This window comes from Nicotiana tomentosiformis, chromosome 2, assembly GCF_000390325.3.
Source record: "Nicotiana tomentosiformis chromosome 2, ASM39032v3, whole genome shotgun sequence".
NCBI classification, from domain to species: Eukaryota; Viridiplantae; Streptophyta; class Magnoliopsida; order Solanales; family Solanaceae; genus Nicotiana; species Nicotiana tomentosiformis.
Window position 1 is genome coordinate 88,288,745 of NC_090813.1, and position 15,767 is coordinate 88,304,511.

Genomic DNA, 15,767 nt, shown 5'->3' on the forward strand with positions numbered 1-15,767 from the left:
ATCCTTGATATTTACAGTTATTTGTTGCTCATCACTTACCAGAATGGTTGCTTGACAATTTAATGTCCAAAAGCACCATATTTTGCCATTGTCATTAGAAATATATTGATGGAATCCTAGAAAAGATCTGTATCCCTTAATTTTTTTTGTATGAACAAAAGGCTCCATAATGGCTATAAATTCTATTTTGTTGATAGAAATTAAATGTTTTAATATGTGTATGGTCTTTTTTGACCTCACTCATCTTATATTCCAAAAAATTGCGTTGATCATAAAAAAAATTATGATAGTTTTGATACCCCTTTCTTCTGGTCAGGGGCAGTTCTATTTCTATTTCTGTATCTTTTTCCTTCCCTTTTTTTTTTTTTTTTCGCTTGTTCCTCTCCTTCTTGGTGACAAGTTTTCTGTGTCTGCAGATTCTCCTGTTAATTTGTAATTCGGATCGTCATCTACTTGATCTGTTGGAATGTTTGCTTCCATGATACTGTTTCCAATCTCTTCCTCATTGTGTAGAATGTTCTGTCCACCATTCAGCTCTACAAACAAACTAATACCTTTATGATTTCTAATTTCTGTTCCGACACTAGAAGATTCTGAACTTGTTTCTTCCACCCTTTGTATGCTGTTATTTTGATCCTTTAGAGTCATATCGATTCCTTTTGTGATTTGTAGTCTCTTGTCCTGTAATATTGAGCTTGTGTCTTGTGACTCATCTTCTAGTTGCTTTTGTTTCACCTCCGGACTATCACTCCTCCTTTGAGAATTTACTTCATGTTGTTGTGTTTCATGGTTCCCAACATTAGAACTTCCCATATTGTTACATAATTCATTAAAATACTTTGTCAATTGTGCTGGCAAATGAGTAATTTTTTCTCTATTTTTATCCCTTTTACTGGTTGTTTTGAAAGTTACTTTTTTCCTCTTCTTTGGCACCTTCTTGGTTTCTTTTGTTCTTCTTTTTCTTTGTTCTGGTATTCACCTCATCCATTCTTTTATTTTCTTCTGGTATTATAATCTTATTGTTCTCACTGGTGGTAGCAATAGTTCCACCCTTGTCTTCATTGTTTGTGACCTTCACTTTATTTTGCGCGCTTCTTGATTGTTTTTCAGTATCGGCTGCAACTGCTTTCTTTTCCTCTGCTGGTCTCTCCTTCTCCAAAAGTGCCCCTAGTTTTGGTGTCTCATTGCTTTTGGTTTCAGTGTCCCTATTTTCATTTATTCTTCTTCTTTCCAATACTCTGCAGTTAATCAGAGAATGTCCCAACTTCTTGCAATGCTTGCAATATTTAGGAACGTTTTCATACTCCAATTTCTGTTCAAAACCTTTCAAAGGGGAATCATCATCCCCATCCCCTACCCAAACACTAGTAAGTAAAGGTTTGAGCAGATCAACTTCTAACCTTACTTTAGCCATACTTGGTCTTGTTTTGCCTCTTGTCGCAATGTCCATTTCCAGAGGAATTCCAGCTTCTTTTGCTATTTGTTTCACATAGTGCCATGTATGTAAGTGGAATGGTAAATCAGGAATATTAACCCACACTGGAACTATTGGTAAATCTTCCTCAGGCTTGAAGTCCGGACTCCATTTCTGGAGCCACATTTGGTGTCCCTCAATGTTATTATACAAGAAGTAATAATCTTCTACTGATCTCCTATACCAAACCGTGTTATAATCTTCATCATTTGTAAAGTCTAGGAAGACGTTGTGATTGTCATAAACTCCGATTTTAAGCACATTATTATTATTATTATTATTATTATTATTATTATTATTATTATTATACAAGATGTAAGAGAGATTAGATGAATGGCAATTTATACTATACAAACATCGTGTCAGAGTGTAAAAATTTACTCTTATCGGTCCACTTTAATTGATTTTTTGGCTCTTTTCATATATATTAAGGAATTCACCTTTAACACTAATTAATAATAAAATTGATCATATTAACCTTAATTTATTCATTGAAAATATAACAAATACTCTTACGTTCTTTATTTCAAGATAACTTTGGAAAAAGAAATTAATTTTTTTTATATCTGAAAAAATCAAATATTTTGGACCGCAAAAAAGGATCAAAAAATGAATTAAAGTGGATCGGAAAGAGTACACGGGCAAGAATCTAGACTTAAAAACTGGAGAGATGCATCAATATGTAGAAGTACTTCCAAAATGGCTGTAAAGACACGTGGTGATGCTTGTTGGCATAGCAAAAAGTGTCTTGCCATAGTCCAATTCCATGAGCTGGTTTACCACCTCAGTTTTTCTTTTAGCACCAAGTTATTTTTTCAAATTCCAACTCTAGTGTCTAATTTGCCTGAACCTGTAGAAGGAAAAAGAACTTAAATTGTAGGTTAGAAATGCATGGTAATTTCCCTAGCTAGTTTCCCTTTTTCTTAATTTTGCTTTATTTCCTTTTTCTGTTATCGAGTACATTGAATGTTTATTAATCACGAGTCCAACTGTATTTGCAGTTATTAAAATCTGGAGTAGTCATTGGTTCATCTAAGTTAAGATCACTTAGAATGAACATTTCTTGGGCACTTGCGGACACCAATGGAAAGAAAAGGTCATTTAATCACCATCTTTTTTTACAAGACATTGAGTCCCTAATCAGTCTAATGCTATCTTTTGTTTTGCAAAAACTTTACCAGTTAATTTCCTCAAAGGCCAGTTTAACTTTATCATCTGTATGATGGAATTTAATCTTTACAACTAATAAAGTAGTGTATATAAAAGGAGTAATTGTAACCGGCAAGCTTAACTCTAATCTCTAGTTTATCAGTTCTAGCGTGTCATGGAAAGTTGTCTTTGGCCCATTGCTGTAATTTTTTATTAATATCCGCCAAAGTTGTAACTTAATGGCCAAGAGAAGAAAACCAATTCACTTTATAACCATGATTAACTGAAATAGTTAGCGTCCCTTTGATAACTTGCAATGTCATGACACATATTGTCCGGCTTTGACCTAACAAATTTTAGGTGTTTGTCTCTTGAACTACACCGTCATCATGTCCAAAAATATGCATATTATATGTACTCGTGTTATATCTTATAAAATTATATATTAATTTTCTACTCCCCATTTAAATATGAGATTTGCCAAAAATGTCCCGTGTAACTCTCCTTCGGATGCTTGCTAGCCCTGAAATCCATCAATTATTTTCTTTAGCCCGCCTTCTTTTTTGGCCTGCCCTCTTGGCATTACATGCAATTATCTCCAGAACTTCATCATATGCTAAAATTAAATAAAAATTAAAAAAATACTATGTTGGTAAGAGGCATTTTAAAAGAATATCGTGCTTCGACGCTAGTGGCATTTTAGCAATTTCAAGGAGGGTTGGGCAAGTTGTATAGCTCTATAAAATAGCTAAAATTTCCACCTGAGTACATATGCCTAGAGCTTTGTAACAGAAAGTAGAGAGAGAAAGAGAGATAGTTATGAGAGAAATAAACACAAAGGCAACATCAGACAGCTCCTCATCATTCTGGACATGGAGATCTCCACTTCCTTACCTTTTTGGAAGTTTGGCGATAATGTTGGTACTCATTGTAGTGGCACTCATCGTCCTCGCTTGTTCCTTCCATAAACGCCTTTCCTCCTCCGCCACCTCGTCGGAGAAATCTGCACGCCCGGCGCCCAAAATAATTGTGGAAATGTCTCCGAGAGTCGTCGTAATCATGGCCGGCGATCAGAAACCCTCCCACATCGGAGTTCCTATTTCTTCATCATCTGATTATAAACCTTCTGACTCAGCTCTGTGATTCACTCAGTCTTCTATTGTACTTGAAATTTTGCTTTCCCTCTTTTTGTAATATTTCGGAATATGTGAAAAAAAAGGTTGAGAAATAGTAGATCGTTTTCTGATCAATCATGTGTTTTTGGCATAATCTATTTAAGAGTTTTAATTTGCTATATATAATCGTGGAAGAGAGATATTTGATTTGTTCGGTTGAATCAAAAGTACTAAAATTAGTACGAATTTATAGTATGGGGTTTCTGTGAGCAAAATAAAAATCTAAGGTGAATCAAATTAGGAATTTTCTTTTTTCATGTGTCTGGCTAATTTGAGGGCTGAATTTTTTTTCTTTCAGTCCTGTGCTTTCCCTTACTAGAGAGTCCGGTTTTTACTTCTTGTTGGAGTTTACGCCAGGGGTAGGCCTAAAGATTTATCAAGAAAAAGTTCTAAAATTTAAATTTATTACTGGAGGATTGCTCCATTCATTTGATTACAGGGAGAGAAGAGACTCAAAAATATATAGTATAGTACAATTCAGAAGTATGAACATGGACATACTGCTGAAAATGGAGTGAAGAAGAAGAAGAATTAGGAGTTTACAAAAGTGTTGCTAGTGGGGTTTTAGTGGTAAATGTGGTTAGTGGCAATAACCTTTTTGTGGGAAAATGGATAGGGATGCGGCGAACCGTTCACGCAAAAAAGAGGAAAAAGTTGGAAGAACGAATAAATGAGTAGATGATGACAAAGAAAGAGAGAGAGAGAAATAAAATAAAATTAAAATATTAAAATATTGTCATTGGGAAAAGGCAAAGAGCAACAGAGAGCTAAGTGTAATGCGTGTCGATACTGTGAGTAATAAAAACACTTGTCAGAGAGGGCTCTCCTTTTTCTGTATGTGGCACTCCCAATTCCTAAACTCAATGTCTGCACTTCATATTTTTTGCATATAATATTCCGTCGGATATTCCTTGCTAAACGTACTTCCACGGCCCGCCGCGGCTGTACAAAAAAGCACCTGAGATTTCTTAGTAATAAAGCACTTGATAATATTTTTTCTATATAATACTTTGCTTCCCATTTATTTACCCTCAGACCCTTGCCATACTTTTCGCTTTTTAGATTCAAACTTATTAATTTTAAGTATGTATTTAAATATTAAATCTTTTTAAAAAATTTAAAAAAAATCACTTTGAAAACTATGTAAAAAGTTACTACAAGTCACAATATTAATAATTCAAAACATTTAAGAGACATGAAAAAATTACTGTCAAAATCTAACTCTCAAAATTCAAACATCGTCACCTAAATTGAAATGAAAGGAGTAGTTAATAAAATTTGAAGAACAAGTGACATTATATCATATCTAAATTTATATTTTTCTTTTTTTTTGAGATAATGTTAGATTGTGCAAATACTTTGAGAATATAGAAAGATTTTTGAATCATGTGGTCTAAAATAAGCTAAACAAAGTTATGTAGTTATAATTCATCTTATTTAGCATAAATTTAAAATTTTAAAGTAAATTAATTTATTATGTAACAAATATAGAAATATATTATTCTATTTTGGACGAATTAAAAAGTAAAAAATGACACATAATTTCGGATAAAAGGAGTATAGTATTTGCACAATTTCAAGAATATAATTCATTTCTATTCACTATTCAAAGTTTAAATTTCGGTGTGATGCTTTATCTGATAATCTATAAAATGATAAGTTGAATAAAATACTTAGTAAATTAAACTAATGAAAATTATGCTAGTTAAAAACGGTATATGATATTAAGATTTAATGGCGAGGAGTAGTTTAATTGGAAAAGATTATATTAGTCAAAAGCCGAGAAACCTAAAATTGACGCTAAAGCATAGAGCACCATCACAGATTACATATCTTCATGTTGGCCCAGAAAGATAGCGTTTCATAATTAACTCAGACTTTTACACGTTAGTAGCAAGTCCACAATGCTCTGAAAAAAATATTTATTTGCTTTCTATGTTTACACTAAATTAATTAATTTAATCTTAAGAGTTTATGTGCAAGAATACGAATACCGGGTGCAGATAAGTTTTATCCCTATTTTCAACCTTGTTGAAGTCCAATCCGACCATATGTCCAGGAATAGAAATAAACAACACAAACTAGATTGCTAAGGCAGGTAATGAGCAAAATAAGATACTACAAAAAAAAAAATTATGAAATTTTCATTTCTAAAATTTGGATTAGGTTCTACTTTTACCTCAATAATTGAACTGTACGAGGTTGACTAAAATGAACTACTCCAATATGAGCATAATAGATGTAGAGAATTATATTGCTAATTCTACTAGTTTATTGGGCTAAAGATAAATGTTGTAATTGTATTTGAAATGTATGAGTACGTAGATACACATATCATTGCAACTCTTAGAAATGCATAAATCTAAATTCTCTAAAGCAATTACGAATAAACAAGCAGCCTCTCTGTCGCAGTACGTATCGCAACCTTTTCCTAGCTCATCACCTCCTCACACGTTGCAGAGCTAAAATAGTTGAAGAACATTTATAGGAATATGAGTTGAAAAGAGAAACTTTTGCCAAAAAAAAATAATAATAATAATTTTGGGGCAAAGATGCATGGAGCAAATTTTTATTTTCAAATATTTACGTAAAAGAACAAGGATTTTAGATAGTTCCATTTTTATTTTAATCAATAATATGATTCGTAAAATTAAAAAATGTTTCGGTTAGATGCGTTCTTCTTTTCATCTTTCCAAATTAAGTACAAAGATCTTTACTGTCATATCTACCTTCCAACTTATTGGTCAAACACTTGCACAAAAATACTTAATACTATTAATTTGTGAACTACATCCACTAAATCATAAAGAAATGTGGACATTTTAGCCCAAAAGAGGGGGGGGGGGGGGGGGGGGAGGAAACTCTATAGTTTTTGTTTTTTTTTAAAACAAGAATAGTAAAATTTGGATAAACTTCATTAAGAAGTTGAAAGCGCCAAAGGACTAAATTCGCTAATGGGCAACCCTTGGTTAACGAAAAAAATAATAAAGGAAGGTTCAATTGACCACTTTTGAAAAAGAGCTCTAAAAAGCAGAAGATCTGAAAACTCGTGTTTTTTTTGTGCATTCATTGGCCATAGGCATCTCAATGAGTTACTATCATCCGTTTGATCAAGAATACGCTGCCCATAAACCTGTTTCTAAGAGGTTATTTGGATTGGCTTTTAAGCTCCTCAAATAAGCTTTTAAGTTTTTTTTAGTTTTTTATTGTTTGACAAAGTTAAAAAGTGCTTAAAATAAGTTTAAAATTATTTAAAATAAGTTAAAAACAATAAGCTGGATAATCCAACTTATTACTTTTTAACCTATTTCTGCTGAAAATTAAGTCACTTTTACAAACCAATCCAAACAGGCTCTGAATCTGAACCTTTCACGTGCAAATTTCTGAATTTAGCCCCAGGCACCTCCTAAGTAATTAGGGAGCGACATCTAAACTAATAAAGAGATTGTGAGACTAACTTTAATTTTAGGAATAAGTTGATTTTCTTTTATTTTTGTTATGAAAAGTGAATGTAATTTTGTTTAACATCTTATGATCAGGGGCGGATGTAGTATATACTCAGCGGGTTCAACTGAACCCATAACTTTCGACGCGGAGTAAAAATATATATATAAAAAATCATTAAAATTACAAAAATAGTACACATGAACCCATAAATTTAAAAATATAATGGGTTCAATACTAAAAAATTTAAAAATTGAACCCATAGGGTTTAAATCCTGGATCCGCCTCTGCTTATGATGCTCATAACTTAGCGTGGCAAACGGGCGGGGCAGGGCGGATAGGGTGGGTAGAAAAGGGATAAATGTAAAAATGGATAAATTATTTGACCCGACCCATATTTAATACAAATAAAAATGGGTTAACCGGCAGATAAAATGGATATTAATATTATCCATGGCTTCTTGAATGTGATCACTTTTGTGAGAATTTCTAGTCTTCTAAACGTGAGGAACCTTTAATTTGAAGCTTTACAAATATAAAAGTTAAACTCATTAGTTATTCGTTGGTTATTCATTTTCTAAGGGGTTGTTTGGTATGAGGTATAAGAAGGTATAATGCTAGTATAAAAATTTAATACCAAGTTAATATTTTGTTTGGTTAGCAAACCTGGTATAAGTTATCCCGAGATTAAAATTAGTACCGGAATAACTTATACTTTGTAGAGGGTGGGGTAATTAGTGCCGGGATAACTTATACCTTATTCTTAGAAATTACGCAATTGTCATTTTTAATACAACATACCAAACAGTGGATAAAAAATAATACCAGGATAACTAATCCAATCATAACTAATCCCAGCATAACTTATCCCGGCATAAGCCGTATTCAAACCAAATGATCCCTAAGTGGATAATATGGTTCTTATCTATATTTGACCCATTTTTAAAAAGTTCATTATCCAATCCATTTTTAATGGATAATATGGATGGATAACTATTCTTTTATCTATTTTGCCACTTGTTTACCCCCAAAATCGGATAACAATTGAATTTATACGCGGTTTTAAGGATATGCGATCTAATTTGATACAAAGTGATAAATCAGATTTAATATGGAAGGATAAATAGAAAAATAAATGCAAACCATGCAGATTGAATAACTTGAGCCTCGCAAGGTTAATTTCCTTCGAATTTAGATGTGATATTATTGAAGCGAGAATAATATGAACAAAGCTGAAAAAAAATAATATCTTGTTCTCTTAAGTATGTTACAATCTCCCTAATGAATTACTTCATTCCCTTTATATATACAAAGAGATGAAACCTTTAAGGTATTATTTTATAAGAAATTATTTAGACGTTGGTTCCCTTTTTGACTAAATTCCGTAATTTCTGCCATAATGATTGGTTAATGGTGAGAATCACGGATACTTGCCGTGTGAGTTGGCAAAGCTTTTCTTCGAGCTCGTTATAAACGGGGTCGGTCGTGCCTCCGATAAATTCGAGGGCAAATCTGATGGTCTTGTTCGAACTTTGATCCTCGATATCGAGCTTAGTTACATCTGTAACTTCGATATCTTACGTAAGTGCCGAGCCTTGACCTATTATTCCAGATGCCTCGATCGGGCATAGAGCTCTGTTCTACCAGTATACAGATAGTCCCTTCGTTTTTTGGAGAATTAAGCGATTAAAAATGATATGAACCCTCGGTCCTTGCATTGATAAATCATGATAATGGGTACATGACATAAGTGATAAGAATAGTGGAAACATCCCGTCAGTCCGGTCTTCGAGGTATTTAATGTATGTCAGTTGACTGTCGGCTACCTTGGGAGATGAACCGCCGTTTGAGGAACCTATAAATACCCTTTAATCCGTTTGTTAAAACTTTTACGCTCAAATCCTTCTTGCATTCGAAGAACTTCATCTTCTTCATCTTTTTTATCTTCTGGTTTTCTCATTGACAACCTCAAAGCTTCCCCTTATCAACAATCTCTTTCCTTCAGTTTTTTATAAAAATGGCAAAAACTTCAAAGTCTATTCCTAAAAAAGAAGCGCCTTCTTCTTCAAAACCTCCTGAAAACGCTCTTCACGTTGCTACTAAGGAACCCCCTCTAAGATCATACATCCCTATTGGGTGCCCTACTGTGCCTAATTTCAAGGTTGAGAATACGCCCATGGTACCGGATCGATACAAACCAGTCTCGAGGTACATATGTACGATCACGGACAACATCCTCGATAAGGTTAAAAAGGATTGCAACTAGGTAGGCAAACATGTCGTGGTTCCTACCCCTAAAGAATCAATTACCACATACGTGGAGGGTTTCTCAAGTGTTTATACTTACCCTTTCACGTTGGGTCCTCTAGGCCCAGTTATCATAGCCTTTTACAAAAGGTATGATGTGACGCTCGGGCAGATACATCCTTTATTTTGGAGGATCGTGATTCTGCTTCGATTCTTTGTGAACAAGGTCGAGGAATTTCCATTCACCATCGACCATCTCATGCACCTGTACAGTCCTCGACTTTACCGATGGGGTTAATTAAGCTTGCACGCCGAGCCACCAAGACCTTGTTCTCAAGTATCAATGAGGATCGAGACCGAAGCTGGTTTGGTAGATTTGTTCGAGTAAGGACCTCAAACTTAATCCCGGCTACGGACATGCCGTTACCTGAGAAATGGAACATGAAACGTAAGTTTAGCTTTGCCTTCGGTATTCCTTTTATTGCTTTTCATTTCATTTGGTTTCTCATCGATGTTATGTGATGCAGTTGTTGCCCAGATGCCAAATCCCATTCCCAAACTTAAAGAGTAGGTCGAGGGCATTATGACACAGAGACCTTATTCCAAGAGCTTATGGCGTGAGCTCTCGAAGGGCCGATGGGAGCCTCGTAATCATGGTAAGGGTTTTTCCCTAATAATACATCTGATCTCATTTTTTTTATCATCAGTCTTTGATCCGTTATATTTTCATTTTCAGGTTTAGGAAAGGACGTCGAGATGAGGCCTCCATCAACTGATAATGATATACATGTCGATCCCTCTGCTTCAAAACAAGGCAAAGAGAAGAAGAAAAGAAAAGCTTTGAGTCCCTCGACCCCTGAAAGGAAAATACCGAGGAAGCGACTTGCGTAGAAACCTAAGAAAACCAGCGCCCGAAGACTTTCATCGGACTTGCTCAATCAGTTGAGGGATGAGTCCGAGGAAGAAGAAGATTCTGAGTTAGTGGCCCGTGTGAGAAGCGGCTCCGAATTACCTCAAGCCATGGAGGCCGTAGAATAAACAGTGGTTGAAGTCTCAGAGAGAGTCGAGACCGATTTGGCCCGAGCTAGTGATGTCGAGAAAGAAAATGTGACTGGTACATCCCGGTCAGAAGATAATGTACCCAAAGAGGCACTTGGGTTGATTGACCTTTCTCGGTCGCCTTCGTTCACAACTTCTATGATAAACGAGGCCCATGTGTTGAAAGGTAACCTCGACGAAGGGCCCCAAGGAGTAGCCGATTCTTTCCACAATTCTTTTGACGACCTAGATTCTGCTGCTTCGGAGGATGTTACCGGTTTGAGCGACCTACCGGTACCAAGGAAGATACCGTCCGCGGGAGCTGGGGGGTCCTCTTCGAGCCCGAAATTGGTAAACCAGTTCCCTGCTCCGAGTGTTGATCCTACTCGGAGGCGAGCAATATATATGTCCATCCCGGAGGATGCCCGAGTTCTTTCCGCTCTGGTGGGAATTGCTAGTTACCTTCGGTTCTTGGTGAACGAAGAGTATCAAATCAAAATGAACAAGGTATAGGCGCCCTGCCTTTTCAACGAAGCTCAACAGGCGCTGAATCGGGTAATTTCGCATATCCCTTTGTTATATACTTAGATTCAATAGTGAATAACCCTAACATCTTCCTTTGTGTTTGTAGGCCTCGGTGCTTCATCATGAGGCCTTTATCCGATACCGGGAGGAGTTTAAGCATCACGAGGCCGAGACTCGGGAGCTTGCCGAGAAGAGAGGATACTGATAAGTAGGGATTTTAGCCTATTAATTGCTCTCTTTTACATGTGTTTTGGACCTAAAATGTGTGAAGGTATTCCCGAAAACTAACTTAATATGCTTGCTTGCAGGGATTGTTCAAAATGAGCCAAAGGAGCTATAATCAACTTATAAAGAAGTCAAAACTTGAACAAAAACCAAAACTGGGCCAAGAGGTGTGGAACGCGGACCGTGACAAAAAAGTGCGGCCGCGAAAGTATCAACGCGGACGCAACCATTATTTCGCGGTCCGCGATATGAAGAATCAGAAAGATGGTTTTTTAGGCACAAACATGAACGCGGACCGCGACAAGAAGATGCGGCCGCGAAAGTACTAGCGCGACCGCGATGGGAATGTCGCGGACCGCGGTTGCTAAGGTTCAGAGAGTGCATAATTCAAGCAAAAATGAGAAGGGCGGTCATGCCAAAGTTACGCGGCCGCGGAAGTCTCTCACGCGGATGCGGTAGAAATTTCGCGGTCCGCGAAACAAGGTTCAACCTAGGTCTAGATGTGAAGAAACACGGACCACGTTCAGAATTACGCGTCGCAAAAGCAAGTGTGTGGCCGCGGTCAGAATTACGCGGCCGCAAAACTTTCGTAGGGGTATTTTTGTCCGAAAATTTCAGCTTAGTATAAATAGATCTTTTTGTCAATTCTAGGTTATATGATGTTTTTGCTAAGTACGTGAGACGGCTAGGTTTACCTTTTTGGGAAATTTTGTACAAGATTTACTTTATAACATTAGATTTTCATCTTTTAATTTAGTATTATGGATTATATCTTCTCCTTTTCTTTGATTTCTGCTATTATTATGAGTAGCTAGACTCATAACTAGAGTTGTGACTCAATACTAGTGTGGGTATTTAATGGGTCTTGAATTTTAGGGCTTGAATGTCTGTGGGTTAGTGATATTTAGCTTAGTTCTTGCTAGAATTATAGAATTAGTAGTTGCAAATACTGATTCATGCCTTTATAATTTGGTCTCTTCTTGAGAAAGAGGGATTAAGTCTCGGAAAACTAGGCTAACAAGGAATTGGGGTGAACTCAAGAAATTGATAGCCCCAATTAAAGGGTTAAACCTAGAGATAGTAATACCCGACTTGAGCTAATATCACATGACTTGCATGAATACCCAGTTGGACTTGAGAAAGCCAAATTGGGCAAAATCACTCAAACTATCGAGAGATATAGAGTGAGTACTTGGGTGTGATGGCTATATTACGATCCCAAATTAATCAAGCTTGCCCTAGATTCTTACTACCCGTTAGATGTCCACCTAGGCGAAAGTCACTACTCTAGTCCTTTTAAACACTTGAAAACCAACATCAAAAATATTGTACTTAGCTTTAATCTTAGCAAACAATAGAAATAGAAATAGAAGTAGAATCAACACTATCATGTTTGGAAGTGCAATTAGGAACAACACATTTATCTAGATTTAGATAAATACCTAATTCCAAATCAATTAACTTCTTGTGGAAATCGATCCCGGTCTTGTTGGGTAAATATGCATCGACCATCCTCGCTACTCAATAGTGGTGTAGGTTTGGACCTGATCAATTTTTGGCGCTGTTGCCGGGGAGTTAGACGGTCTTAGCTATATATCTAACTATTTGTGTGTTTTGTTTTTCTTTCCTTCCGTTTTTCTAACTTTTGTGTGTCAATTGCTTTTAGGTACCAAATGGTTCTTAACGAGGTCCTCGAACATATTCCTCAGGGGGAGGAGGTAGATTAAAATGAAGTGGATGAGGTTCATCTTGAACCTCAAGTACAAAGAAGAGGCCGCCCGCCTCATGACAACATTCCAAACCCTCCCCCACCTCCTCTAAGGGCAGCACACCGGGTGTTGCCCAATGAAGGCTACGCAAGTGCAATTGTCCCGCCCCGAATTCGGGCAGGCAATTTCCAAATAACCAATGTCATGCTTACTCTATTGGAACAAAGGGGTTTCTTCACCGGAGCTCCACATCAGAACACATATAAGCATCTCAAAGGTTTTGTAGACACATGTTGGGGGAGCAAGCAGATGAATGTATCTGAAGACGCTTTGAGGTTGAGGCTTTTCCCTTTCTCACTTAGAGGGAAGGCTTTGGATTGGCTTGAGAGGCTACCCAACAATTCCATCACCACTTGGGATGAGTTGGCCGAGAAGTTCATAGCAAAGTTCTTTTCTTCGGGACATATGGCAGCATTGAGAGATGAAATCCTTGCTTTTAGACAAGAGTCAAATGAACTGTTACATGAGATTTGGGAACGGTACCGGACAATGGTCAAAGAGTGCCCCAACAACGATATGACTGAAGCAATGATCCAGCAAACCTTTTATAGAGGTATCAACACAACTAACCAGTGTGTGGTGAATCAGCTCGCATGGGGTAACTTCATGAACACGCCATATTCAGAAGCATGTAAAATATTAGATGAGATGGTAGACACCTCTTCAGCTTGGCAAAGTCGGGCCAACGTTCCTTAGGGTGACCCTAATGTTATCCACCTTCACAAGGAACTCCATGATCACGGACAAGCCATAGCATAGTTGACAACTACCATGAATCAGTTAGCCAAGGCACAGCTTCAGCAGGTTCAGAGGCAAAGCAAGTAAATGCCATGGAAGGAGTGAATGTAATGATTAACAAGAGGAGACAAAGAGGTCAACAAGTTCAACACAATCAGGATCAATTTGAGCAAAGTGGTAGTGGGTACAACCAAGATGACTCTTATGACGATCAAAGTGAAGAGGTTCAATATGTGAACAATTACCAAGGTCAACGGAGCAATGCTCCAAATCAACAACAGTGGAGATCACAGGGAAACAATCAAAATTGGGGCAACCAAGGCCAAGGGAATTGGAATAGTGGAAACAACAACAATCCGAACAATTGGGGGAACAACAATCAAAATTGGGGGAATCAAGGAAATAACCAAGGCAATTGGGGTGGCAACAATAATAGTAATTGGGGAGGCAATGGAAACCAAGGGGGTTGGAACAATAATAATCAAGGGAACCAGAGGTCAGGCCCTCAAAGGCCCCCGATGTATCAACAACTCAACAACCCGCCTCCATATCCGTCACAAGGGCAAAGTTCTTCTAACAATGAGATGGGACGGATAGAAAGTATGTTCAAACAAATGATGGAAAGAAACGCCGACTCTGATGCCCAAATAGCCTCCCACAATACTTCTATAGGCAACTTGGAAGTACAAATGGGTCAAATTTCTCAAGCGTTGAATACGCGCCCTAAGGGGGTACTACCAAGTGATACGGTAGTAAACCCGAAGGGTGGGAACAATACAGGCTATGCTATGGCGGTGACCACAAGAAGCGGTAGAGGTGGAGATGCAAGTACCTACAATCCAAGAAAGAATATGAATAATGATTTGGTTGTGCAAGAAGATGATGAGATCCAAGCCAATGATGAGAAGGTGAATGATGAAGTGAGGATAGACATTGATGACAATGTGGAGGAGACACAAAATGATGTGAACTCATCTAGGGAACACGTGATAGACATACTGGAAATGATAGCGCCCAAAGCCAAGGCCCTTTGCCAAGGCCTCCTCCACCGTATCCTCAAAGGCTTGCAAAGCAAAACAACGAGAACCAATTCAAGAAATTCATTGATATGATGAAAAGTTTGTCCATAAATGTACCTTTGGTTGAAGCTCTAGAACAAATGTCGGTATATGCCAAGTTCATGAAGGACTTGGTAACAAAGAAGAGGTCAATGAATTGTGAGACGACCAAAATGACACATCAAGTGAGTGCCATTGTGCACTCCATGGCTCCAAAGCTAGAAGATCCCGGTGCCTTTACAATTCCATGCACTATCGGTAGTGCCAATTTTGCCAAAGCCTTGTGCGATTTGGGAGCAAGTATTAATTTGATGTCATATTCTGTGTTCATGACATTGGGGATTGGGCAACCAAGACCTACTTCCATGAGGTTGCAAATGGCGGACGGAACAATGAAGATGCCATTAGGGATAATTGATTATGTGCTGGTTCGGGTCGACAAGTTCATACTTCCCGCAGATTTTATGATACTCGACTGTAAGATTGACTATAAGGTGTCAATCATATTGGGGAGACCTTTCCTAGCAACAGGGAAGGCATTGGTTAATGTGGAAGCTGGGGAGCTCACCTTCCGGGTGGGCGATGAAAATGTTGTGTTCCATGTGTGCAAGTCAATGAGGCAGCCAAATAGCAACGAAGTATGCTCTGTTGTGGATCTAGTGACGGAGGTGATTGTTGATGACACGAGTGCTATGATCAATATGGAAGACCCTCTGGAGGCTGTGTTGTTGAATCAGGAGGATGATGAGAAGACAATCTTGATAGAATGTGCAAATGCTTTGCAAGGAATGAGATCCTACACATATGGACCCCGTAAACTTTCCTTGGACCTTGACAACCGGAAGACTCTGCCAACAAAGTCCTCAATCGAGGAGCCACCAACATTGGAGTTGAAGCCCTTGCCCTCACACCTCATGTATGAGTT

General features: G+C 37.5%; 1 protein-coding gene across 1 annotated transcript; it reads right to left on the reverse strand.

Annotated features, from left to right (window-relative positions):
• Positions 1-889: 889 nt before the first annotated feature.
• On the reverse strand, positions 890-9,202 carry LOC108948042 (uncharacterized). Its single transcript, XM_018776673.2, has 2 exons — positions 9,108-9,202; positions 890-1,652 (listed from the first exon to the last, which is right to left on the reverse strand). Exons 1-2 carry the CDS (start codon positions 9,200-9,202, stop codon positions 890-892), a joined length of 858 nt encoding a protein of 285 aa, XP_018632189.2.
• Positions 9,203-15,767: the final 6,565 nt, after the last annotated feature.

Coding starts and splice junctions, on each gene's coding strand:
- LOC108948042 (XM_018776673.2), bottom strand. CDS start 9,202: ATGAGAAAACCAGAAGATAAAAAAGATGAAGAAGATGAAGTTCTTCGA. Junction 1,653..9,107: donor TTTAACAAACGGATTAAAGG/GTATTTATAGGT, acceptor GGTTTGGTATAG/GAGATCAGTAGAAGATTATT.